Here is a 26515-nt window from a genome sequence, read left to right on the forward strand (position 1 = left end):
TCGCTGGCTGGCTTCATAAGTGCTCCCCCAACATGCTTTGCTCTGTCTGGTTGGGTATCTGTATATTTCTCTTACCCTCTGAAATAGGGCTGGCCTCAAATCCAAGGTCTCTGCGTGGTCCATTACAGCGGTATAGAAACCTTGACCTGATGATTTTTCGGGAGGGCAAAATGGACACCAGGGGGTAAATTTACAAAGATGAGAGTTCTATTGAAGATGGGATGTTGCCCATAGCAACCAATCAGATTCTACTTCTTATTTATTTAAAACCTTCTAGAGCGGTGGTTCTCAGCCCCAGTCCTCAGGACCCCCGCACAGTTCATGTTTTCCAGGTCACCTGTGCATTTTTGAAATGTAACAGTTTGTGATACAGAGGGCGGCTGCTGGTGACCTGGAAAACGTGCACTGTGTGGGGGTACTGAGGACCGGAGTTGTGAACCAGGAACGGAGTTGAGAACCACTGTTCTAGAAGATAATAGAATTGGATTGGTTACTATGGGCAACATCCCATCTTAGTAAATTTACACCCAGGAAGTCATAATTCCTCCAATCATGTAGTAGCACTGGATAGATCCTGGGGGGTGCTTTCCTGTGCAGGCCTGGCTTCTGCAAAGGCCCCCATACATCGAGGCGATTTGGTCCGATTGCGACACATCGGCCCATTAAATCGGACCAAATCGCCTCTCCCTGACATGTCGTCGGGTCCGATGCGCGGTCCCGTGCGCATCGGATCCGACCAGTTGGTCGGACTGGCAGGCCGTCCGACCACCCGTTCATCCAGGCGGCGTGGCGGGCAGTAAGCAGGGACGCATGCGATCCATCACAACGGATCGCATGCTTCCCTGCCGCCGGGAAGGTCCCAGCGTCTCGCAGGGTATCGGGTGTCCGTACACTGCTGCGAGACATCCATGCGGACCTTCCCGGCGGCAGGGACACAAAAGCGATCCCTTGTGTGTCCCTGCTTCCCGCCCGTCTCACCACCTGGAGGAACGGGTGGTCGGACGGCCTGCCGGTCTGACCACCTGGTTGGGTCCTATGCGCATCGGACCCAACAGCATGTCATGGAGAGGCGATTTGGGCCGATTGGTCGCAATCAGCCAAAATCGGACCAAATCGCCTCTATGTATGGGGGCCTTTATTTCTGCACTTGCCTGCTGTTTATGTTCTTAGTCTGTATTTATATCCAGCCTTCAGGGTCTAGGTCTATGTTTCCAAATAGTTTAAAAGTACCAGACTTGATGGGCCAAGTGGTTCTTGTCTGCCATCACGTTCTATGTGTCTGTGCTCCTTCATCTTCAATCCAGTGCTGGCATCTTCCGCAGGATTTTTTGGCAAAAAGTCTGAGGGCGTTTGTAATATTATTACTCATCCGCAAGTGGTTCCCAATATGTTTGTGGTGGTGACAGATGAGACATAACTCATTTTTTTTCGCCTATGACACGCCAATGTGAAAATAGCGGAAGAGAACTCAAACCACATACATTTTTCAAAAAAATGTTCTTTAATACGGCTAATTTTATTTCCCTAATAATGGGTGGAAAGTCACCTGGCAAATCCATTCACCACAATATTTTCCCATGGTTAATGGATTTGCCAGGGACTTTCTAAAACCTGCCCTTGTCAGGGATTCTGTTTCTCCTGCCTCGGGCAGGGCAAATCAAAATCCCTGCTAAGCGGCCAGAGCTGCGAACGCAAAAAATGCACGCATTGCCCCCAAAAATAAAACATTGGAGAAAAATCTAAAAAAAAAGTCTTCTGTTATTATTTATTTATTAGCAGTTTTGTATATAGCGCAGTAAATTCTGTTGCGCTTTAGGATTGGAAACGAAGGGCAGATGTATTAAGCCTGGTAAAGAGATAAAGTGGAAGGAGATAACGCACCAGCCAATCAAATCCCAACTGTCATACTTCAAACACAGCTGATTGGCTGGTGCATTATATCCTTCCACTTTATGTCTAGTTTATCTCTTTGCCAGGATTAATACATCTGACCCAAAGTATTTAAAGGACTGAAAGATCTCACAAGCAGGGCCCTCCTATACAGTACATATTACTTTCACACCTGTGGCATTCTCTGGCTTGTGCGTCCCTGTTCTAAATACTCTATGCTCCATTTCCGGCCCCCTCCCGTCCTGCAGAGAACAGTAACGTCTTAAAAGTAAACTACGGCGATATTGGTTGTATCATAACATGAGGATCATATACATTTGCTTTTCTGGACATTTTGTTTAATACAATAACGGTTTATGACCTAGTTCTAATCCTCAAAACCTTCTATTCCAGATGTCTTCAAACTGGATCCCGATTTTCTTGAAAATGAAGAGAAATACAAAGCAATTAAAAAAGGTATGCAAAATATTTAAGTCTGAAATTGAGTTTTGTACAGGAAATGTAATCACTCTGGGAAAAGCATCCTAACGTCACAGGATTGTTGTCTACTTTCCATTCACGAGAGTTGTGCAGGACACATCAGTTTGTATTTTACCTCCCCGCCAGTGGAATTCACAGCTCCGATATCTTTACAAATTCATACTGTATTTTTAATAAACCTCAAGTGTGATTTAGTTGTCATCGCTGCAATATGTGCAATAACTTTTCTATCTAAAACCGGCATTGCCTTCAATTCCCCGAAGAGAATTTATTTATTGCGAGTTGTCAGCAGAGGGAAAAACACTTCACCTTTCGTAACGATTGAAATCTGGTGCGGTTAAAGCGCCTTTTGCCAATGTACCGACTTTAGTAACTCCCCTTTTTATGCCGCTGCAGATTTGAAATATGATTCAGCATTTCATTGAAAATAAGTTCTTGGGGAAGATGGTGATACTTTTGTATAATTTGGATAAACTTTTATTGAGTCTTTTTGTTGCTATTTCTTTTTTTTTTTTTTTGCGCTTTCAGAAATTCTGGATGAAGGGGACAGTGGTTCGGAAGGAGAAGATGGAGCCAGTGGAGGTGACAGCGACGACGATGATGATGATGAAGAGGCGGAAGCTGGAGGAGAAGCTGGCGAGGAAGGTCAGTGATTTGCTAAGTTGGTGATCGGGTCTTTGCCTAAAGGTTTTATGTAGGACAGTAAGCTGCTACTGTATTTGATCATGGTGCGGACCATCATCATCAAATATCCTCTTTGTAGTTGTGGAGGCAGTGGACTGACTTTAGCGGCCCTCCCTCCCAACAGCTGGGTACCGCCTGCGATTTCCGGGACACTCCCGGGAAACCGCCAGCGTGCCGCCCCCAAACACCCGGCACTTGTCTATCAATTGGGTTGGAATCAGACCACATGAGCGGAACAGTTGCCGTCGCACATCAAACTTGACATCGCGTTCAACCGCGGCAGTGCGCATATCACACAATGAGCCGGACAGAGCCCCCAAACCTCACGGCATATCGCTCAATAATTTAGTATTTGCGTAACTGTTTATGTGCAAAGCAATGACTACATTTCCTCCATTATCTTTGATGCCTTTATGGTAGTTATTACCTATCTTCGTTGGGGAAAGTTTCAAACGGACAAATTGCAAAACGAAAAAGCAAGTAAACACGAAGGGATTAGTTGTCGTATTTCTAGCAGATCCACGGCTGAGTACGGGCGATTGATCCGCTAAAGATTGATTGAGTGAACGCTCGTCAGCCGCAGGTGGCTGTTGGGTTAGTGGCATGTTTAGTGTTTGTCTGCTACAACTTGGCACCGAGATTATTTGAAGATAAATTAAGACGGGAGCTGAAGTAATATGGAATAAGGATGATCTCACTGCACAAAATCAGTCTGTCTCCGTTTTGTCAACTTTGTTTTTCCTTCCACACTCACGGGCAGCTGTTTATTCAGGTTGAGTCTGTTGAGCAGATGTCCCAAACTGACCTCGTTTCTCTAAGATTCAGTGCTAAAAAAGGCACAGACGCTGTGTACACCTGCTAAGTCGCAGAAATGGAAGAACACTTAGACTCAAAATAGTCAAACATGAAACCTGCAGGAAAATGTTACAACCGTGGATTGATCTGCTTTTGGATTCAGCGGTTCTCGGGGCTGAACCAAAGTTCTGTAAAATGCAGATTGTTAGTTTTGACCGGTGACCTCATTGAAGCACAATGTACCCTAGGCCTCAGTGATGTCACTGGGGTTTTTTATTTTGAATGATAGACTATTGTCTTGTATACGTGGCCCACCTCTATAATGTGCATTGGCAATCGTTTCAAAACCTATTTTTGCCTACTGTTTTGGTTGCACAAAAGCGTTAAACTGCAGAGAGGAGGGGAATGGTCATAAAGGGATGGGGCCGATCAGGGGTGGAGAATAAATTGACCCAACACATGCTAAAGGGTTGGGAAGATGGGAGTTCAATTGAAGATGAAATGTTGGCTATAGTAGCCAATCGGATTCTTTCTATTCATTTCTATAAAGTGCTAAATAAATAATTAGAATCTGGTTGCTATGGGAAACATCCCATCTTCCATAGAACTTCCATCCTCGTAAATTTACCCCTAAGGGTTCTATTCAGTAACACGAATCATTCCGACATGCATTATTCAATGAATGTCCAAATCCGACTGTCTGATTTGGCCATTCCCGGTGTCCCAACCTGCTTCTGCTGTCAGCAGACAGCCTGGGGGAGCACTGCCGGGAGATAGGAGCCTGGCCGGGTGGGCGCCCCGCTCTCCCGTCTGATCTCCTCAATCCAACTTTTGTAAAGTCAGATTGAGATCCTCAGAAACTAGGCCAAAACCTGTCGGATTTGACCTAGTTTCTAACAAAAGCATGTCCGATCCACGTATTTTCCGACAAGTCTGAAATTCACAAAACAGCCCATATTGAATAGGTCGGAACCCCTTCTGACCTAAATCAGTGGGAAACTGCGTTCTTTCTGACGAGAGCAGTTTCACCTCTAATTGAATAGACCGCTCTGTCTGTTATACTAGTGCAGGCGTAGGCAACCTTTTGGCTCTCCAGCTATTGTGAAACTACAAGCACTCCCGAATTGCAAAACTGTGGCAAGGCATGCTGAGACTTGTAGTTTCACACTAGCTAGAGAGCCACAGGTTCCCTATGCCTGTACTAGTGGCTAGATAGACAGGCACGTTTTATTAGAAGTACTTCTACAGTCTAGGCCAGGGGTGTCCAACCTTTCACCTTCCCTGGGCCACATTAGAAGTTGAAAATTTGGTTTGGGCCGCACATAAAATAAAATAACAGTAACGATACCTGATCATCCAATATGAGGGCATGGTCAGCTCTCTAAGAGCTGTAGCCACATGGGGTGCGGCCATGGAAAATGGAGGTGTGATACACATATGCCCCCAATAGTACAGTGCCAGATACACATGACCCCAATAGTGCAGTCCGTGATGCCCATTATACCTATGCCGCATACTGTGATGCCCATTATAAATATGCCCCGCACCGTGATACTCCATTATACATATGCCATGCCCATTATACATATGCCCCACAGCATGATACTCCATTATACAAATGCCCCACACCGTGATGCACCATTATACATGTGCCCCAGAACTTTATACTCCATTATACATATGCCACACCGTGATGCTCCATTATACATGTGCCCCAGAACTTTATACTCCATTATACATATGCCACACCGTGATGCTCCATTATACATATGCCACACCGTGATGCTCCATTATACATATGCCCCACATTAAGCTCCATTATACATATACCACCCACACTGTCATGCACCATTATCTATATGTCCTACACCGTGATGCTCCATTATACATATGCCCCACAATGTGAAGCTCCATTATACAAATGCCCCACAGCGTGAAGCTCCTTTATACATATGCCCCACACATTGATGCTCATTAAACATATGCCACACAAATGATGCCCATTAAACATATGCCCCACACCTTGATGCTCATTAATTAATAATCATCAATGTGTGTGGGGCATATGTCACACACATGATGCCACACACATGATGCCCATTCTACAAATGCCCCACAGCGTGAAGCTCATTATTAATGAGCATCAAGGTGTGGGCCATTTCTATAATGGGCATCATGTGTGTGGCATATGCCCCACACACCTTGATGATTATTAATTAATAAGCATCAAGGTGTGGGGCATATGTTTAATGGGCATCATGTGTGTAGCATATGTTTAATGAGTCATTAAACATATGCCACTCAAATGATGCCCATTAAACATATGCCCCACACCTTGATGCTCATTAATTAATAATCATCAAGGTGTGTACCTCAAGCAGTGAAAACGAAATTTTTACCTAACGCAGAGCAGAGGCTGTGGCGCAGGACTGACTCTTGAGCAGAGGCTGTGGCGTCTATAGAAAGTGCGCAAATTCATACGCTAGGGACGTCAGGAGGTCACGTGGCACTCTGAGACCTCCTTCCGCCAACCGCTACGCTGCAGGAGGTCACTGCCGCAAAGTCAGGGCTACAAACGCGGCGTTAAATCACTTCCTGACCTCCTGCCGTCAAGCAAGGAACCTCAGTCTACGCGGCAGGAGGTCACTGAAACACGCCAAGCTACTTGAAAACACCCGGCGAGGTACCCGTCGCTCGCGAACCCTGCCCTATATTATACTTAGAATTTCTTAAAATGCACTGGGCCGCATTACATTACTTGTCCAACCTGCAGGCCGCGGGTTGGACAAGCCTGGTCTAGGCCATCTACATGTAGTTCTCCAGTTTCCATAGACTTAGAATTCCCACCATGCCTTGTAAACTGTTCAGGGATTTGTAGTTCCTCCACAGGTCACCTGCAGATCTTAGTAGATAAGTTGAATGTGTTGTTAATGCAGCTTTGACTGTTGTCTCTCTTGATAATTACAGGGCTTAGAATAAGTCGCTGAATGGAGATACCAGGAATTTTATTCCGTTACGGTACTTCAAACAAGCCCACTTACACATGATTATATTTTTATGTCCTATTCAAAGTTATATGCTGTACTTATTGGATTCGTATGGCTGCTGCATGCACACAATACTGAAGTGCCAGACACTGTAGGTAAAGTGACACTTGAATGCAGGGTTCAGAATAAACTGTTCTGTAAAGCTTTGCAGTATAGCGATCTGCCATAGAATTAGCCATGGACAAACAGTTTAGTATAGCTTCTAGTTTAGTATAGCTTTTAGTCTGCCTTCATCCATGTCTTTGTTCCACTGCCGATGCTCAGTGACGCACCGTTCTTTCTACTCCCATGTTCTCCCCTACCTGCCTCTCCGCTCAGGAATTACACCAGTATTATGGTGTCAACACGGTCGCAGCAGTGTATGGCCATCCGATCCCCCTTGAGCCACCTGGGTCCTTCTGCATGTGACTTATTGGATGCGATCCCTTCCCCACCGCCAGGAAGGGGGGGGGGGGGCGCGAGTCGGAGGTCGAACAGGCAGCAGCTCCTATTCAATGTGCACGGGATCTCGTATCGGATGTCATACACATGCTGATATTCAAACGATTTCTTGCCTCGATCCGTCAGAATCAGGTCAAAATTGCGCAACGGAATATGCTGCCCTATATGGATTCGGTATGAAATCCCGACAAGGTCAAAATCCCGACATATAGAATGTAGACAGGTGAAAAAGTCAACATGACTTTCGGTCAACAGGTCGATATGGGTTTTTTCACTGTTTTTTTTACCAGAATGTTGACACAGTCGACATGGACACAGTTGGAAGTCAACCGCAGCCTCTCGCTTCACTCACAATGCTTTGGGCACGGTGCCTCGCTGCGCTCAGCACACTATTTTATTCTCACACCGCGCCCTAGTGGATGGTGGGCATGAAATACCGCCTGTCGGCACATATATCGGGTCAAAAGACAGTGAAAAAACCCATGTCGACCTGTCTACTGAAAGTCATGTTGACTTTTTCACCTGTCTACATTCTATATGTCGGGATTTTGACCTTGTTGGCATTTTGACTGCATCCCACCCTATATAAGTAACTGTAAATAGATAGTGTAGGGGGCTTTAAGTGCTATAATGAAACCCAGGACAGATCATAGTGTGACTGAGTCGTTCTCGGGCATAGTCAATGAGCTCGGATGATAGCTAGTGATCGTTACCATCCCTCTGTGTTTTGGGTCAGCTTCTAAGAACAGGAGACACCCACCTAATAGGCCTGATACTTTTTCTTCTAGTGCACTAACCTAGCAGCACATTATAGACCAGGCATGACCAAACGATGGCCCTCCAGCTGTTGTGAAACTACGAGTCCCATCATACCTTGCCACAGTTTTGCCATTAGGGAATGCTAATACTATGGCAAGGCATGCTGGGATGTGTAGTTTCACAACAGCTGGAGGGCCACAGTTTGGACATGCCTGCTCTAGACAAAAGATTATGATGATTGCCTACTCACATTACCCTTTATAGAAGGAATGAGGGCCTGATTCGGAGTCTAAGGCATCTGTGGCCACTTTTCCATGTGGTCTCAAGGGGCCTGCCCACTAGCTCATGGTCCATTTATGCAGGTATCATCGGGAAGTTTCCATTTTAATATTTGGGAGCCATATCCACCCAACGCTGGCCACAAAAGAGCGATCTGAAACTGGAGTCCCATCTGTGTCCGCGTGTTACTTACGAGCACATCAGTTGGTGTATACGCTCATTGTACTCCTACGCAATGGGGTCATGTGACAGATATCTTTTAATGCAAAGAGTTCCCATTAACCATTGGACCTGTGTCTGCTCGTGAGCGTTCCGGGATTGTCTTCTGCAGTATTTGTGTAGTTTGCAGTTTATACTCTTATGTGATTCATTCAGACTCGTGTCAGACGCTGAGGAAGGTCCTAGTCTAGACAAGCTTCTTTCTTCTTTGCCTGCACACTACTCCATACATTACCCATACACCTCTCTTGTGACACCCATACTCATCTCTTGTGACACCCATACACATCTCTTGTGACACCCATACTCATGTAACTGTTTTTTTTCTTTATATTTAGGAGAAAAAATGACTATTCACGACAAAACTGAAATTAACTTGGTTTCGTTCCGCCGCACAATATACCTTGCAATCCAATCAAGGTAAGGCGCAGTTTCTTATGATTACTACGATTTCAGATTTTTAAGTGTTTTTTTTATAACTTTTTTTTATTTTTTTTCCTGATCGCTCTCTTCCGAACAACACACTTTTTGTTATAATAAAATTAAAAAAAGCTATCTGTTCCATTGCTCTGGCCACTTTTTTAATGCTGACATTCCGTCCAGACATCTGGCTGCCCGTTTTCTGACATGTAATGTGAAATTCTGGGCCTCCCTCTGCTGCTAATTGCCAGTAGCTGACACATCTGAAAGCCACTGACAGACCGCTGTGAGAGGGGGGGAAAGTCTACCAGCAGGTTAAGAAGTGTAGTGTCGTCTTTTTTATAAATGTACCCTTGTACTGAAGGATATGAGATTAGTCAAATGAACATTTCAAATATTGGGTCAGATGTATTAAGTCTGGTGAAGTGATAAAGTGGAAGGTGATAATGCACCAGCCAATCAGCTATGTTTGAAAAATGACAGTTGGGAGTTGATTGGCTGGTGCGTTATCACCTTTCATGTTTTTCAATTCACCAGGCTCAATACATCTGCCCTAGTTACATGCAAATGTTCTCTCAAATGATAATCAAACCCCTGTCATTTGCCAGCATCATTGCTGTATTAACAGTCTGGTAAACTGGTGCCTCCCTTAAGGGAATAGGTTCTCTGGCTTATGCATACTCCAGTACCATTACACACAGCTTGAGACTGTACCTTACCGACTGTTCCAGTAAGGAAGGCTGGAATGGCTATGTATGGCTTCCTCCTGATGGTAGGGGGGAGTTTCAATGTCAATAGCTTCTTTTTTCGATTGTAAGTACTACCTATGTCAGTGATGGCTAACCTTGACACTCCAGCAGTTGTTGAGCTACACATCCCAGCATGTCCTGCATCAGTTTTAGCATGGCCAAATCGTTAAACTGTTGCAGGGCATGCTGGGATGTGTAGTTCAACAACAGCTGGCGTGTCAAGGTTAGCCATCACTGACCTATGTGAACTCTGTTCTGTTCCTTGGCACACCATCTATGGCTTATCCACAATGGTAACATAAACCATCAACCGCCAGTACGACCTTGTACGTCCCTAAATGCCATGGCCATTTTAATTGAACTTTTATATAGTATTTTATTTAGTTTTTTTCACTTTGCACCACTTACTTGGCTGCCATGGTTTTCCTGGTTATGTCTGATCTCCAAAGCTAATCTGTATTGCCACGAACCGTTATATCATCGTCTTTGTTGGAAATCCTAAATGAAAATCATTCCTTCATCATGAGAGGACAACAGGGCAACAAAATGATGTTTTAACATCTTCCATAATTCAGTATACAACAAAAAAACAAACTTAATTACATAAAACACTATTACATAAATCATTTAACTACCAGAGTTTAATGCTACAACGGCTGGAGGAAAAAACTATTCCTCAGTCTGCTTGTCCTATTTTTAAAACCCCTACCAGAGGGCAAAAGTGTACCCTGGGCTGGGTGAGTCAAATCCTTTACAATATTATGCGTTTCTGCTGAATAGCCTCCACTGCTGGAAATGTGGTCCCTACAATCCACCGGGCTGTTTTAACCACCCTCCGCAGCATCTTGCACTCCATAACTGTACAATGCCCATACCCCACTGTAACGCAGTTGGTCAGAATGCTCTCTATTGCACCGCAATAAAAATTCATCAATAGACTTGCTGACAAATTATGTATTTTCAGCACCCATAGAAAACAAAGGCGTTGATGGGCCTTCTTCACTAAACTCTATTGACTAAGCAGGAGAAAAATAGGGAGATTTTTGCTAACCTTCTAGGAGATTTTGACTATCTAGTCAAAATCTCCTGCCAAAATCGACACCGTGTATGCCACTTAAGTTTTAACTGACCAAGTAAAGGTCCATACACACTGGGTGACTAAGCCCAGTGTGTATGGACAGCGATGATCGCATTCATCGCTGGGGGGGGGGGGGGGGGGAGCCGCTCGGTGCATACACAGTGAGTGGCTTTCCCCCTGCCCGGCGCCTACAGAGGGGGGGAGGATGGCGTTACCTAGCGGAGCGCTATGCAAAGCTGTCCTGAAAGCCGCTCATCTGCTGGTATAACCAGCAGATGAACGGCTTTCCCGGCGATGTTGCGGGAGCGCGCAGCAGCGCTCACCACTCATCGCCGGGCCATACACACTGGGCGGCTTTGAGCTGAAAGCCGCTCAAACCTGTTGTTTTGAGCGACTTTCAGCTCAGTCGCCCAGTGTGTATGGGCCTTTAGGTCATCCACCCTGAGTGAACATCTCCCCAAAAACCTTTTCACCGCTGTAAAAAGCCTCCCCTGCCAGTCGTCAGGAGCCATCCTAGGAAACAGCGGACTGGGAAAAGGGGATTGTAAAGGAATTTCACCACTGTTTGATTAGGACCAAATTCCAACAGGACGCTTTTAAATAAGTACTTTTTAATACGGTACGAGGTGTCCACCATGACCATTCAACTCACCACCTTTGCGGATCATGTGGGGCTGCGAACAAAAATCCAAAATGAATCAAAAACCTTTTAATTAAACACTAAACCTTTTAACTAAACCCTTCTATAGTAAAGTCCTTTTCCTGCTAGCAGAAAACACTGACCTCTAAGGTGGTATTCTTAATGTAATTCTCCCCCATACAAATGTCCGCTAACACCAACGGCCGTATGCGTAATCTTGTGTGAGGCAGGCGAGCTTGTTGTGTCTTAATGTACCTGCTGATAATCCTACGGTAATGTGCTTATTGCATCTCACTTTCAGCATCTATTTTCCCTGCTTATTTGTCAGCAATGCAGCAGAAATCATATCGGAAGCAAATGTGTGTGTGATCGGCAAAAAGCCCGGATCAAAATAATGCTGTGTAATGGCTTTTTGTGACCGTAAAATGTACTTCTACCTACAGATGCTTAATGGAGCTTACCAATTCCTATAACTCTACTGGTGCATTCTGTAATAAACGTATCTGATTTCAGCTGGAAATCCCACTAATGATTTAACAGCTTCTGCTTCCCTAGGAGGCAATTTTCAGATTTAGCAAAATGGATTTGATACCAGTGTTAACTTGTCTGGGTTTTAGTTATCACCTTACTGCCAGCTCTACACTGATCCATGTTCCTTCATTATTGTACGGAGCTGTGCTTTATCTCTTCCAGCTTAAATAAAAGAAATATACAGTATATCTTTTCTTAAATGAGACTTCATATTTACTGACCGTGCTTTTTTTTAGAGATTCAATTACCATCCCTATGGCAATACTGGTCTCCAGCTAGTATTTCTATTTCTCAAATTAATATTTCTGTAATTGAGGGGCAGATGTATGAAGCAGTGATAATGGAGAAGTACCAGGCACTTTATCACCGGCCAATCAGCTCTTAACTGTCCCTTTTTAAACCCAGCGTGTAACTTAACAGTCAGGAGCTGATTGGCTGGTGATAAAGTACCAGGCACTTAAACACTTCTCCTCCCTTATCACTGCTTCATACATCTACCACTATGTAATGGACACGGTGTCTTGATGATATATAGAAGAGCTTAAAGGGTTTGTACAGCTTGTCCTTTTAACTACTTGCCTAGAGTGGTCTCATCGTATGTGACCGAACCAGGGCTGGGATCTCCCTGACATGGTGGCATCTGTGTGACTAAATAACTGAAAACCTGTCAAGCTGCCGCAAATTTGAGAACACCCAGATCGGCAAGTAATTTCCCGGTCCTCGTGGTTTTTCGACCATGCCAAATTTGTCGACTAGTTAAAAAATCGTTCCTTTTCACTGAATAGGTAAAATCTAAAAATATGAGCGTGTAATTTTTTTATTTTAAATGGACTTAATTGAATACCCCCTAAGTTTAGGGCATAGAGAGAATGATACAGTTATAATGCCTATTTTTATTATCTGTTTTCAGTTTAGACTTTGAGGAATGTGCTCATAAATTAATAAAGATGGACTTTCCTGACAGTCAAACGGTAAGTCGTCTAATTTAATATTTCTACACTAATTAAACAAAGTATTTTTCTATTTTCAGTCCTTTAAAATCTATGTAATAGGGCTGTGGTTCCCAAACTGTGTGCCTAGGCTCCCTGGGGTGCCTCGGGACGCTTGCAGTGGGTGCCTTGGGTTGGTGGACCAGGATCAATTCATATTATTTATGGTCAATGTAGTAGGCAAAACCAGTGCTGGTGGCTGCCCATCATAATACATGTAGACAAACCGAGGTCAATTCTGTCCCTCACCACATAAATGTGATATATATATATATATATATATATACTTAGGTTTGTATTTTTTTATGAATTTCTCCATAAGAAACATTTGGCCTAGGGGTGCATTGAAAACATTTTGGTTCTTTAGGGTGTCGTGATTAAAAAAAAGTTTGGGAATCGCTGTAATAGGGGACAATTATGACCATATGATTATATAACATGGAAGACGAGACGTCTTCGATGGTCTCGAAGATTTTAAATGATCTTTGATATGAAAGGAATATGGTAATGGTGATAAATCATTCACACTATGGGGCCGATTCTGGTTAACTCCTAGTCGGGCCGTAGGGAGGGATGGGGGCGAACTGTGGGTGCTTGCGGCGCTTGGACATGGGAACGGCCAGCGTTTTTTGGGCGTTGCCATGAAAATGCTGGCTGTTCCCATGGGTACGTGGGCAGGCCTATGCTTGCTGGGATGGGGCAGCTGACGTCAGCTGAGACTGACTTATATTTGTGAAAGCAGTCGGCGACCATCTAATTATTTATCCTGCTGCGGACACATGAGAGGATGTGCCTTTGTAACAAATCCTCCTACATGATTGCGGGGTGGGGGGGTTGGCATCACTAGGACTTGGTAAGCTGCAAGCTTCACAGCTGACCGAGTTAATTAGAATAACCCCCCTATACACAGAAAGTGGAGGAGGTGTGGGGAGAAAATGTGCTATTCGCTTTACAGTTTGTGTGTGTGTGCGCGACCTAAGAATGTGCTTTGCAATACATATTTTGACAGCACGTCTTCCCCGATGCTTCTTAGTAAGACGCTACATAAGTAATTACACAGTCACGTCTTAGCCAGCAGAGCGTCTGCCTGTTTCCATGTCCTGTTGCAGTAACTGGACGTGTAATGATGTGATAACTGCTCTGTCATACTCACCGCCTTCATGTTTTCATCACTCGCCTACCTACTTCAGTGTCGCCATCAATTAGACCTTTTGAAAGGTTATTACACAGGAAATCTGAGCTAGACTTCCTAATGCCACAATTATTACTTACCAGTCCAGAGGGTTTCTGTTGTTTGAGTCGTTATGAAACAGGCTTTATAGCTGGAGAGAGACGACCACATTTTATTTAAAAAAAACAAAAACACAAATGCATCCCGTCTCACTTTTATTTGTATTTGTTCACATTATTTCTCTACCATTTGGCAGTTCCGTGTTTGACTCTTTTTCTGCAGATTTTTTTACTGTCTAATACACTTCCAGTTTGACCCATTTCCCTTTAGAGTCTCTTTGTGCAGGGTACGGTTGTGGATTGAAAGGTCTGCATGTGTCTGCGTAGACAGCTAATAGGTGGACAAAACAAAAGGTCAACATTCAATAGGTTGGCACAGACGGTCAAAAAGTTGACATGAGTTTTTCATGGTTCTTTGTGTCAATGTCGACATGGACCCCCAAGTAGTGTAGGGATGGCCATCGACACTATCGCCATTGATATCAACCATAGTGCAAACAGCCATCGATGGTAGCATACTATGTGATGTATGACCATTGATTGTTTTAACCAACGATGGCCATATCTTTTAGTTGACTGACTGGCCGGTGGGCCAATCATAACATTGGGGCAGAGTTTTACAAGTGTAAGCTATGCTCCGAATCCAAGCCCTTTGGGTAAGGAAAAAAAAAACCTTCTATTATGCTTTTCCAATTTTGGTTCTCACCCATCAATGGCAAAACTATTTTACTTTGCTCATAAACCATTAATGAGTTTGTATCATCGATGGTCGATGGCCATCCCTTTTGTAGTGTAGTTATTGCTTGCCATGCTTTGTAGTCCATGTGGGTGGTGGAGTATGAAAGGGTCCACGGGTGTATCAAGCTTCAAAAAGTGATAAACAGCCAGCCAATCAGCTCCTATAGATGGAGCCAGCCTTGTCCTTGAGTGCGTCACACGCGTGTCCCAGTCTCTCGGCGGCTGGGCAGTGGCACCCTACCAGTCTCCACTTTAAGGGGGGGGGGGGTCAGGCCGGCAAGGGGGACCATCTGCGTCGTACCTGGTGGGGGCTGGCGATAGAATCACCAGCCCCTGCCAAGATGACAGGGGCTTCATCTGTAACTGCCATGGTACATGCTGGGTTTGAAAAATGGCAGGTAGGAGCTGATTGGCTGTTTATCACTTTCCACTTTTTCAAGTATGAAATAATCCAAAAAAACTTTAGATTGGGAAAAACTGAACAGGTGATACAGTGCTGCTGCTGCTGCTGCTGCCAGTTGACTTGGAAAACATCACCTGTGTGGGTCCTGAGGATAGAGATCAAGAACCAATTATTTAGATCATAAGAAATGACAAAAAATATAGCAGGTGCAATTACTGTGCATTGCATTCCACAAAAAACTCTAGCTCATTTTACTTGAAGCTCTTTTTCGGAAGCCCACGGCTAAAAAAAAAAAATTATGTATTAAGCTGATTTCAAAATGAAAACACCTTGTTCCATTAGGGTTACTCCAGTTATGTTAAACTTGCGATTTTGTACCATGGTTTATGTGCATCTTGGCAATTGATGATCTTATGTTATCTGTTCTTAATTCCTTGTCAAGCAAAGGCTTTGTAGTGTTTTATGCTGTACGCTACAGATTAGTTTCTGTTTATCAGTGGTACTCACAGCCATGATCCAAGGAGTGGCATCAGGGGCGGTCATCCTGGGGCCCCCACACTCTCCCTCTGAATCGCGCACACCGCTGGTACTGAAATCTGAGCATGGTATGATTCAGCCGTGTCTACAATTTCCCCACTACACACTGCCAGCAACGCCCACCGAATTGCTGCTGAAGTAATTGTCAGACCCTCGCAGGACTTTACTGTCACCACCGCAGCCTCTTGGATTTCTGGGACGGTCCAGGAGCGGAGAGCGAGGTGGTACAATTTTACTCAGTCTCCGCTCCTTCCTCAGCGATGCCGTCCGTATTTGGCTTTGAGCTGTGTGGTGCCGGAGATCTGATTTATTGTGAATTATTCATAAACAGCAGCACTATATTCTATTTTCCATTAGGTAACTAACCTGATTTAACTACTAATAATTTGTGAGCTACCTTTCGTAATCTTATGATGTCTGTCCATTTTTTTATGTATAAATCATTAGTTCTGAGGAATAAAAATGTTTGCTTGCCAATTTTTACACCTATAAGGTTATTCTGGTTCACACCAAAGGCATATTTACTCTTTAATGGACAAAACCACTTGCACTACAGGTGGGGCAGATGTAACATGTGCAGAGAGAGTTAGATTTGGGTGGTTTCTTTTTCTGTGCAGGGTGAATACTGGCTGCTTTATTTTTACACTGCAATATAGATAACAGTTTGAAGTACACCCCCACCCAAATCTAACTCTCTCTGCACATCATCATTACTTACATATGGTTTTGTCCATTAGAGAGTGAATTTGCCTTTGCGAGTGAATCAGAGTTTGACAAATTCACGTGGCACTGAAAGGGTTAAGGAATTGGACAGAATCATAATGCTGATTGGTAAGTTATACCCCCTCCCCCCACAAGTTTGGCATAGTTTATTTTTAACTTTTGGCATAGTTTATTTTTACCATGACCACTTAAGTTCATCTGCTGTAAAACATTTTTTTTAAAGCCATAGGCTGCTGATAATGATTTAAATAGCCCATCTGAAACATTTTTGCTCTCGTCTTCTCAATCACAATAATATCCACTGACCGAGTGCTGAAAATGTTATCATAAAGCAGAATGGGGCAGATGTATTAAGCCTTAACAAGAGATAAATGCAAGGGTGATAAGGAGAGCTAAACGTCCAGCCAATCAGCTCCTTACTGACTTTTTTCAAACACAGCCTGTAACATGGCAGTTGGCAGGTGATTGGCTGGACGTTTATCTCTCCTTATCACCCCTGCATTTATCTCTTGTTAAGGCTTAATACATCTGCCCCATTCTGCTTTATGATAAAATATTTAGCACCCGGTCAGCTGTATGGAAGTGGATGGGTGCCAAGCAGGTGGATATTATTGTGATTGAGAAGACGAGGGCAACGATGTTTCAGATGGGCTATTTAAATCATTATCAGCAGCCTATGGCTTTTAAAAAATTTTTTTTTTTACAGCAGATGAACTTTAGCGGTCATGGTAAAAATAAACTATGCCAGAAGTTATTGGTTGGCCAGAGCATAACACTAAATGCTAAAGTGTATACGGTCTCGAAGCCAGAAAGTTCCTCAGTGGGCTGGTTTGTCTGTAACGTGCACAGAATGGAGTGAAGGCTTTTGTGTACACCTGTTCTCTGTGAACAGATTCCTTTAGGACCCCATTACATAAATCACACAGGAAAGCTTGCAGGAGTGTGTTCTTTAAAGCAGTTCAATTCTACCCGCAGTCACACCGCGTTCCCAGAACTGCCTGGTTCTTGCCAATTAGAATTTACTGATTGTCACTGGACAGATCTTTGGTAATACCCTCATCTAAATAAAATAGATACACCAGATTGCACGCCAATGGATAGGTACCTAAGAGGTAAATATATATTTTTTTTATTGATCATAAAATAAAGCTGGGTCCGATTTTATTTTTGTTTCTAAATGTACAGGTTTTTTTTTTTTCTTTTTATGGGCGTCTGTCTAGTGCAAAGGTTCCAATTTATTTCCTGCAAGGCGCAGATGGCCTCCTAATTGTGATGATTTCTCTGTGATCAACCTGGGCATTTCTTCTGCTTGTTTGGCTGTTCTACTACTTACTGTTTTACAGAGAGGCCGTTACTCATATGAGAGAAATGCATTGTTTTGTCATTCCAATTGATACTGTGCAATCCGTGTAGTCTTTGGTCTGCTATAGCCAAATATTTGGGAGATGAGTTGTTGTAATATCTTCAAAGAATGTATTCTTTGATTTTTGAAGCCGAAGCTGTCTGTGGTGGTTATGTGAGCGCACAGGATTTAATGTCCTATGCGCGCTCTGTAGATGGGCTGCCCGGGGTTCATCAGCATTTATTCTTCTGTAAACATTCCAAAAAGAGTAACATTTAATATCACCCAAAATTACCGCTGCCCAGTAGAAAAACCTTGATTTGTGTCCAATGCAAAAGAAAAGGAACCTGTAAAAGAACAGTATCCCGGTTCCACGGTGATTCCTGATACATGCACAGTTTTCTGACTGTCACTCTCCGCTCTATTATTTGCGTTTTAAATATTCGGAGAGGGTTTTATTGTTTGAAAGAACATGGTGGGCATGTCGTTTTCCTTTTTGTTTTGTACAAATGTCCATGGTGATCAGCGATGAAACTGATCTGGTTATATGGATAATTTTTATCATTGATTTCTAGAGAGCTCAGAGACAGACAGTAGGGAAATGACTGTGCCTTCATAAACCTACTTTCCCCCTAACCCCAAAGCCCCGTACATACTCAATGATATTGTTCAGTAACGTCACCGGGACCCCACTGAACATGCAATTCATTGGCTACATAGACAAAATTAACCTGAATGTTCAGCCAATGGGAGGGGTGGAGTGTTTCTATAACACTGACAGAACTTTGGGCATGTAGCACTGACACTGCCAAGCTCCTACTGGTAGCAGCCCCTCCAGCTAGAACTGAGTAGGTCCTGATAACAAGAGCCTGCTAGATATATAGCTTGCAGCTTTATTATTCTCAATAGGTTATGTACATATAAGACCATAAATGACAAGCTAGTCAGCCTTTTACTTAGCGCCAAGGCTTCTCTGCCAGAGATCATAATCATGTGTTTTATTAAATCTCAATTCAAAACCTTTGTGCTGGAGATTAGAGCACAGCGAGCCTTTGTACATCAATGGGACATCTGCCACAATATAATAGGGTTCTATCTGGCCATAATCCACTTCAGTGTGTTCTTACTGTAAGCAGTAGGGCTCCTGTTTCTGTGACTGGGATGTGGGGAGCGAGCCAGCGTGTGTTGCTGTGGGAGGTAGGGACTGGGAATTCTCAATATTGCGCACAGATTATGGCTTGGTAGGTAGACATGCAGGGAAAAGACAAGTGCTGGAAACTTTTTAGATGTTTGGCCAAATGACATAAGAGAAAAGTGTTGGTTCTAATGCTGTGTGGCCGGTTCTTACTGCTTGTTGCTGTCCCCAGCTATTGCCACCACCCAGGTGACTGGGTGGTGGTGGCGATGGTGGCTTTTTCTGTATTCCAAGACTTCTATGCGGTTGTTTTGTTTTTTAACACACACTCGTTTATAGAAAGTCGCTCTTTCCCATTACTAAAACACACGTGACATTAGCGATATGGGATTTTTTTAGCTATCTAAAAAATCGCACCCTATTACATGTCGCCCATTGTCTTACCTGGGGTATTATATCCTGTAGGACCCCATGTGACTGACGGGTGGTTTCCCGTTTAGAGGTTCTCTGATGTTATTTGACCAATCATCTAAATATCTCCCTGAGTTTTCTACTTTCACATGCATGACTACCAGTGCTGCAAGTCCCAGATTTAATAAAGTCCAAGTTTTTCGGCCGTGCGGGATGCCGTCCAAAACAGACCTCCCCCTTCTTTTTTTTTTTTTTTTTTTAATGGGCAATCATTTACAAGGTAAATAATGCCCACTTTTTTGGGTGTATTCAATGGTTTCAGCGAGCTGTGACAGCGAGCATTACTGCCTGCTCGCTGTCACAGCTCGCAGGGTCCGTATTCAACTCACCCCCTGCACACGCCGTTTCCTTCTCGCTAGGTTTTTGGAGCGAGGGGGAAACGGCGTATGCAGCTGCTAAAACAGCGAGGCTTACGGCTAAATGCAGCGGGCTCCCTGCATTAGCCATGAACCTCGCTGTTTGGGGGAATCCTCTCTGTCCTCTGACCGCAAGGATTTCCCTGGCACGTTGAATAGGGTGAGCGGGCGGCGCGGAGGATTAAACGCCCTTGCCGGCCTCATTGAACATACCCCATAGTGGTATACTGTTTTCTACTGGAAAATCTGCAGCCCATATCTGAATCCGGTCTTTCTGCTGGCTCTCCTCCCCACTTTTGTTATTGCAGTAATGTGCAGGTATTTCTTGTTGTAGAATCGAATAGGAATTTTGATACCCAAACCACAACAGGACCAATCCCCTGGAACTACGTAACACCAGATGCTACACATGTACATCTGGCACTTTTACTACTATGTGTACCGAATTGATCAGCTTTTAAACAGTCCGCGGATTCTTTGACACCCTGAAAGCTTTAGGCAGCTCCTTAGCTTCCACAGTTTGCTGCTATGTTTCCTTCATCAGTCACATGCGCCATATATTTATTAGGTAACCTACATATGTAACAGTATCTGAGCCCACGTTGCACCCTACAGAGCCGGCTTTCACGTGCACCAACACTGGCTCCAATAATGGAAGCTTGGCCTGATATTAACCAGCAAAGCGATCTGCACTCTCAACAGTCGTCTACTTTAATGAATAATCATGCTGCAAAGTCCAGTTTGAAACTCTGCCGATGTGGTCATTTGGTAGCATGCCCTGGCGCAGCAGTAGAACAGTTAGTATTGGTCTGCATTAGCCTTACATATTCACTAGACATTTGCACAACTTGACTCTTTCTCACTGTGAATGTGCCTTTAAGAACACGTGCTGCGCTTAACACATTTATTAGTGCTGAATGCTCTCCAAATATAATGTCATGTGTAATATTAAGAAGCTCGGAATGCATTGTCATCCGTTATATGGCTACTCCGCACAAACCCCTAGCGCAATCATATTTTATTGTATTCATTACAGTTACTTAAGAAGTAAAACAAATGGGAAATGCCTGTCTGCACATTTAGCTCGCCGGCTATTGTTCTGCAGCTGTGAGGAGAAAATCTGCTTACTGAATATTCACATTTTATTTTTAAACAGAAAGAACTTTGCAACATGATACTGGATTGCTGCGCTCAGCAGAGGACGTACGAGAAGTTCTTTGGCTTGCTCGCGGGGGTAAGTTTTTAACTGTCCCGATATTTATTTTTATTTTTTTGGAATTCGGGGTTCTTGAAGATCATTATAAGGTTCTGAAAAAAAAAAAAATATATTTTTATTTTATTTTTATACGGTGGGGATTCAAGTGCTCTGTAAAGCTCGTCCTTCCCGATGTTGGTTGTATTGCATGGTCCTTTGACAAAGGGATGTGGTCAGGATGCCGTTGTACAATATACCGACGTCGTCATCCCAACTGTTAGGATGCCGACGCTAGTATACAGACAGCTGACCTGCTGTAATTATGTGGGACGGGCTAGTGTGCGGCCAATCAAGGGGGGGCGGGGTTGAGTTAGGCAAAAGTGAGGGGCTTAGGGTTAGGCTGCTGAGGTATGGGGATTAGGTTTAGGCAATAGCAGGGAGGGTTCGGGGCAGGGGGGGTTTAAGATGAGGGGGATAGGGTTAATGTACCGGACCCCCCTATCGGGATTCGCTAGCATCTGGACTGCTGGGATATTGAATGTACCCCTTTGAAAATGACTGATAATCTGAGGAGTAGATTGGCTACAATGGTTGAAGAGCTCAGAATTTGAAGGTGGAGATTTGACTTGTGTTGTGCACCCCCTGCTGAGCTTCTACACCAGGCCTGGCCAACCTGTGGCTCTCCAGCTGTTGTGAAACTACACATCCCAGCATGCTTTGTCACAGTTTTAGCTTACCCCTATATGAAAACTGTGGCAATGCATGCTGGGACTTGTAGTTTCACAAGTCCCAGCCATCCAGGTTGGCCAAGCCTGTTCTATACCAATAAATTCCCAATTCAATTGTTTCTCTGCTTGGGGGCCCATTATCATTGATGTTCCTAAATGCACCAGGGTTAGCCCCCAAATTGGTTAAACCTGTATAAAGAAGTGGTTATGGTGCCCACACAACGGACTTTGGGCAGATTTAATAGTTGATCGCGGTTCTGCAATCCTATTGATTGTGGAATGACTGCGCATGCATACGGGTCGGAGTGGGCAAACATTAGCCCAAACAGTGACGCGTAGCATATGGGTCGTAAGCGCAGTGTGGCCGGAGCTGGGCTGCAACGAGATGGTTTCCGGGAGGGTTTGTGACGCCAAGTCCTGGCCTCAATCAGCCCTCCCTATTGCAGACTTGTGGACGGATTAGTGTTACTCACATTTGCACAGACTGGGAAGCCATTCGATGGCGAGTGGATTGTGTATGGATTTGCACAGAATAGCTATCCATTCGCAATTCTCTTGTCTTGGTGGTGGCGGCTATCTACCTGCGATCATCTGCAAATTTGCAGATGAGAGCAATCATGTCTGATCAGGCCAGTGTTGGACAGTTAGCAGCTAATGGTTCTGTGAATAGGGCTGCCAGGAACAAAACGTGTACTTGCAATTTCTGAAGCCAGTTTTATGGTAGGCTGGCTCAGTATCTGTTCATTAATGTTTACATCCATTAAGTTCTGCATATCAGTGTCGCCAAGTCTACATTAAGTGACTGCATCTAGTGACCTCTTCCCTGTGAAGCATTGGCTGCGGTATTGTCCCCTTTCCAATTACACAATTCTGTTTGTGCAACACATTCATCAAAATGAAACCAGCTCGGTGCTGTGATCCGCCGTAGGTACACATGTAGGGGTTGATTCAGCGATGCAAATCTGTGTCCTACACTGTGCATGTTCCATAGCTGAGAATATACAACTGCCACCAAACCTATTGACAAATGGGAATGTTGGTCATATTTCCGTTAGCGTGACACGCTTCGTGGATTTGAATTTTGTATTTATTGTAGGAAACCTTTTCATCTTGGAAAATAAATGAATCATTGATTTGATATATGGCTGTGAGACTTCTCTCAGGACTCTACCCAAATCAGGAATTCTTCCAGCTCACAAACATTTCAACTTTTTCTTACATTATTAAAGTGCGCCTTTCTAAAATGTAATAGTGTAGTATGTTCTCCCTAGTGCAGAGACCTGATGTTATACCGTACAGCGCAGTCAGTTGCATACGCAGGATTTTTAGAGGGGGGTTTCCAAATGTAATCCACATTCTCCCACTCTACAGCACATTGAAGTAAGTACGGGAGTCTGGGGGAGCGGTAACAGTCCTGAAAAGTGGTCTTTTTATACACACTGGATACTGTATGGAGTACATTATTTATTTTTAACAGTACAGATGGTCTATAGTATGGGCTGTTTCAAACAATTAAAGTGTTCAGGAAATGTTTAAACAGATCATATTAAATAAATACACAAACATAATAGAACCAGTACTGCTATTTGTAAGCTCACATTCTCCCACCTCATGGTAAGGCTCCTGTCTCTTCCTCCAGGCAGCTGCTCTCTGGTCGATTGCGATGTTTGAGGTCTCAGACTCACACATACAGTAAATGTGGTAGAAGAAGCTGGTACACTGGGCATGTGCAGCAGCTCCGCTCTGTCCCTTACACTGCATGATGTGGTGGCAGCTCTACTGATCATATTATATACCAGCGCTATTGTTGTCATAATTTAAGTTTAGGCACTTGTAAAGAGAGGGGGGGTTTCCGGGCAACCAGAAACCCCCCCCCCCCCCCCTGCATTTGCCTATTAAATGGGTGCAGTCAATTTCCCGACCGTCAAGAACCCAACAACTATTGGATGTCAAAATGCCGTCATTATAAGTGATCCCAATAGGGTAAAAATGCTGACATTTAAAATGTCGACCCGGTCAATAAAAGCGACGTGAGTATTTCGTGATTTTCACTTCACGATCCATTTGGGCATAGAGTTGGATTATTACATTACAGTGTGTCGAGCATAGTGAGGCACCGTGCCCGAACAATGGCAAGCGCAGCGATACACCTATACGGTGTGTATGACGACATAGACACCCCAAAAAATGGAAAACATTGTGTCTACTTTTTTACTTTGTCTGCATTTTCATTTGTTGGGATTTTGACCTTACCAGTATTTTGGCCAATGTTTGTCGGGTTTTTGCCAGTCGGGCTCAAACACACGGGTGGTTTTCAGCCTAATTTCTTTGCAATTTGACCAGATCGCTTAGAAACGGAGCACGGATCGCTTCGTGTGTATGCCCTGCATTGATGGCGATGCGCGGTCCCGCAGGGAACATAAACCCGCATAAGAGGTCTCGTTACCTTACTATTGAACCATCCATACGTGCATTTATTTATAAATCATTATATTAAGTGTTTAATTTATTAATACACATGGGAAAGTGTTTTAGGAGCAAACACTTGCTCTCATAAATTCAACTGTGTAATCCTTTTAAATTTAATATGAAAGCAAATTATTTTTCACTGACCGACCCTAATCTCCAGCTGCAGGATATCTCGCCTGTCCATTTAATCGGCGCCTTCTATGTTTTTCCCTCCAGCGTTTCTGTCTGTTACGGAAAGAGTACATGGAGTCTTTTGAATGCATTTTCAGAGAGCAGTATGAAACGATCCACCGGCTGGAAACCAACAAACTAAGAAACGTTGCAAAGATGTTTGCCCACCTCCTGTACACAGACTCGATTCCTTGGAGTGTAAGTGTATTGCTATGTACCTGTGCTACATTTAAATGCCCTGTTCTGTTACAGCACGTCTAATTAATAGTTGCCCACCTCTAGAGACCTGTACCCATGCAGTAATCTCCTTGACCTAATTCAACGCATGTCTTCCAGCCTATTGATAGTCAGAATGGAAAAAATAAAGACATGGTAGAACCTGGGACCTGTGATTTCATAAACAACTGTAGAGCCACAGGTTGGCCACTGTAAGAATTCTCTCAATCGGGATGCTGGCGTTGGTATTCTGACGCAGACGTCCCATTCGCCGATCACCCTTATGTATTCAAACGTATTCTTACACTGCAATTTAGATTTCAGTTTGAACACGCCCCACCCAAATGTAACACTCTCTGCACATGTTACATCTGCCCCACCTGCAGAGCAGCGTGATTTTGTCCATGAAAGAAGGAGTTTGCTTTTACACACCAACCTGAATCACCCCACAGTTTAAATGTAATGCCGGTTCTGCAATGAAATGTCTTCTCAATCCAAAAACTGATTTTATCTTTGCAAATGTTGCAGGTTCTTGAGTGCATAAATCTTAGCGAAGAAACAACAACTTCATCTAGTAGAATATTTGTGAAAATATTCTTCCAGGAACTTTGCGAATACATGGGACTTCCAAAGCTTAATGGCAGACTCAAGGATGCGTACGTATTTCTAGTTTTTATGCATTACATTCAGTAGAGTTGCCATTGTCTTCCTTCTCTTCTCCATCATCCTTTGTATCCCGCTGCTGGCCTTAAGTGTGTCCATCCTCCCACAATACAGTAGACTGGAGGAATGGGCTTAGTGACACGATCATAGCTTGTTTTAAAGTATACGTATATGTGAGCTTTATCAGAATTATCGGCCTTGATAACCCTTACCACCTAGTGGTTTTTTTTCAGGACCCTCCAACCGTTCTTTCAAGGTTTACTACCGATGGACAACCCAAAAAACACTCGCTTTGCCATCAACTTTTTTACCTCGATTGGCCTTGGAGGACTCACGTAAGACCGTGTTTGATTATCCGCTTACAAGATATTAATGCTATATACTCAGCCTTTCAATAAGCACCTTTTACTGTTGTACGTAGGGATGAACTCCGAGAGCATTTGAAGAACGCACCAAAAATAATCATGACCCAGAAGCAAAATGTGGAATCGTCAGACTCTTCGTCTTCAGAGGAGGAGTCCTCGTCCGAGTCTTCCTCAGACTCCGGCTCATCTAGCGACAGCGATTCCTCCAGCAGTGACTCAGGTATTTTCTATTTAGTGTATGCAAGGAACCCCGAAAGAAAATGTTAAACATCATATAGTGTGTAACCTAAGTAAGAATTTGGATGTGTTGATTTTGGCACTCGGTCCACTTAAGTGTTTGAGGCACATGAAAACCTTTATAGAGGCAGCTGTACCAAACCTTATTAAAGAGAGTCGAGAAGTTGCATGTACCAACCTGTCAAGTCATCATTTTATAGAATGTAGTGCAGTGATGGGTAACCTTGACACTCCAGCTGTTGTTGAAATACACATCCCAGCATGCCCGGCTACAGTTTTACTATTTGGTCATGCTAAAACTGATGCAGGGCATGCTGGGATGTGTAGTTAATCAACATCTGGAGGGCCGGTGTTGCCCAGCCCTGCTCTAGGGTGTAAATGAAGAATAGCAGAGAATGTACATTGTGTGACTGTTAAAATGGCAAGAGTAGGTGCGATCACTTACTCTGCTTTGAAAAGCTATACAAAAATAATCTCTGGAAATCTAGTCCTCTAATATAGAAGAGAATCTTTTTATTCCAAACAAAAATAAAGT

General features: G+C 43.7%; 1 protein-coding gene across 1 annotated transcript in view; it reads left to right on the forward strand.

The window, feature by feature from the left end:
* The window catches only part of CWC22 (CWC22 spliceosome associated protein), a 72245-nt gene that overhangs the window by 36598 nt on the left and 9132 nt on the right, over positions 1 to 26515 (forward strand). The window contains exons 10-18 of the mRNA XM_083154696.1: positions 2284 to 2346; positions 2899 to 3015; positions 8933 to 9014; positions 12923 to 12983; positions 21093 to 21170; positions 24545 to 24697; positions 25244 to 25371; positions 25612 to 25713; positions 25800 to 25963. Of these exons, the coding sequence (XP_083010822.1) occupies positions 2284 to 2346; positions 2899 to 3015; positions 8933 to 9014; positions 12923 to 12983; positions 21093 to 21170; positions 24545 to 24697; positions 25244 to 25371; positions 25612 to 25713; positions 25800 to 25963 (948 nt within the window). The remainder of the gene's footprint in view (positions 1 to 2283; positions 2347 to 2898; positions 3016 to 8932; positions 9015 to 12922; positions 12984 to 21092; positions 21171 to 24544; positions 24698 to 25243; positions 25372 to 25611; positions 25714 to 25799; positions 25964 to 26515) is intronic.

The sequence above is a fragment of the Crinia signifera genome, chromosome 7 (assembly GCF_055691185.1).
Source record: "Crinia signifera chromosome 7, ASM5569118v1, whole genome shotgun sequence".
Taxonomy (NCBI): Eukaryota; Metazoa; Chordata; class Amphibia; order Anura; family Myobatrachidae; genus Crinia; species Crinia signifera.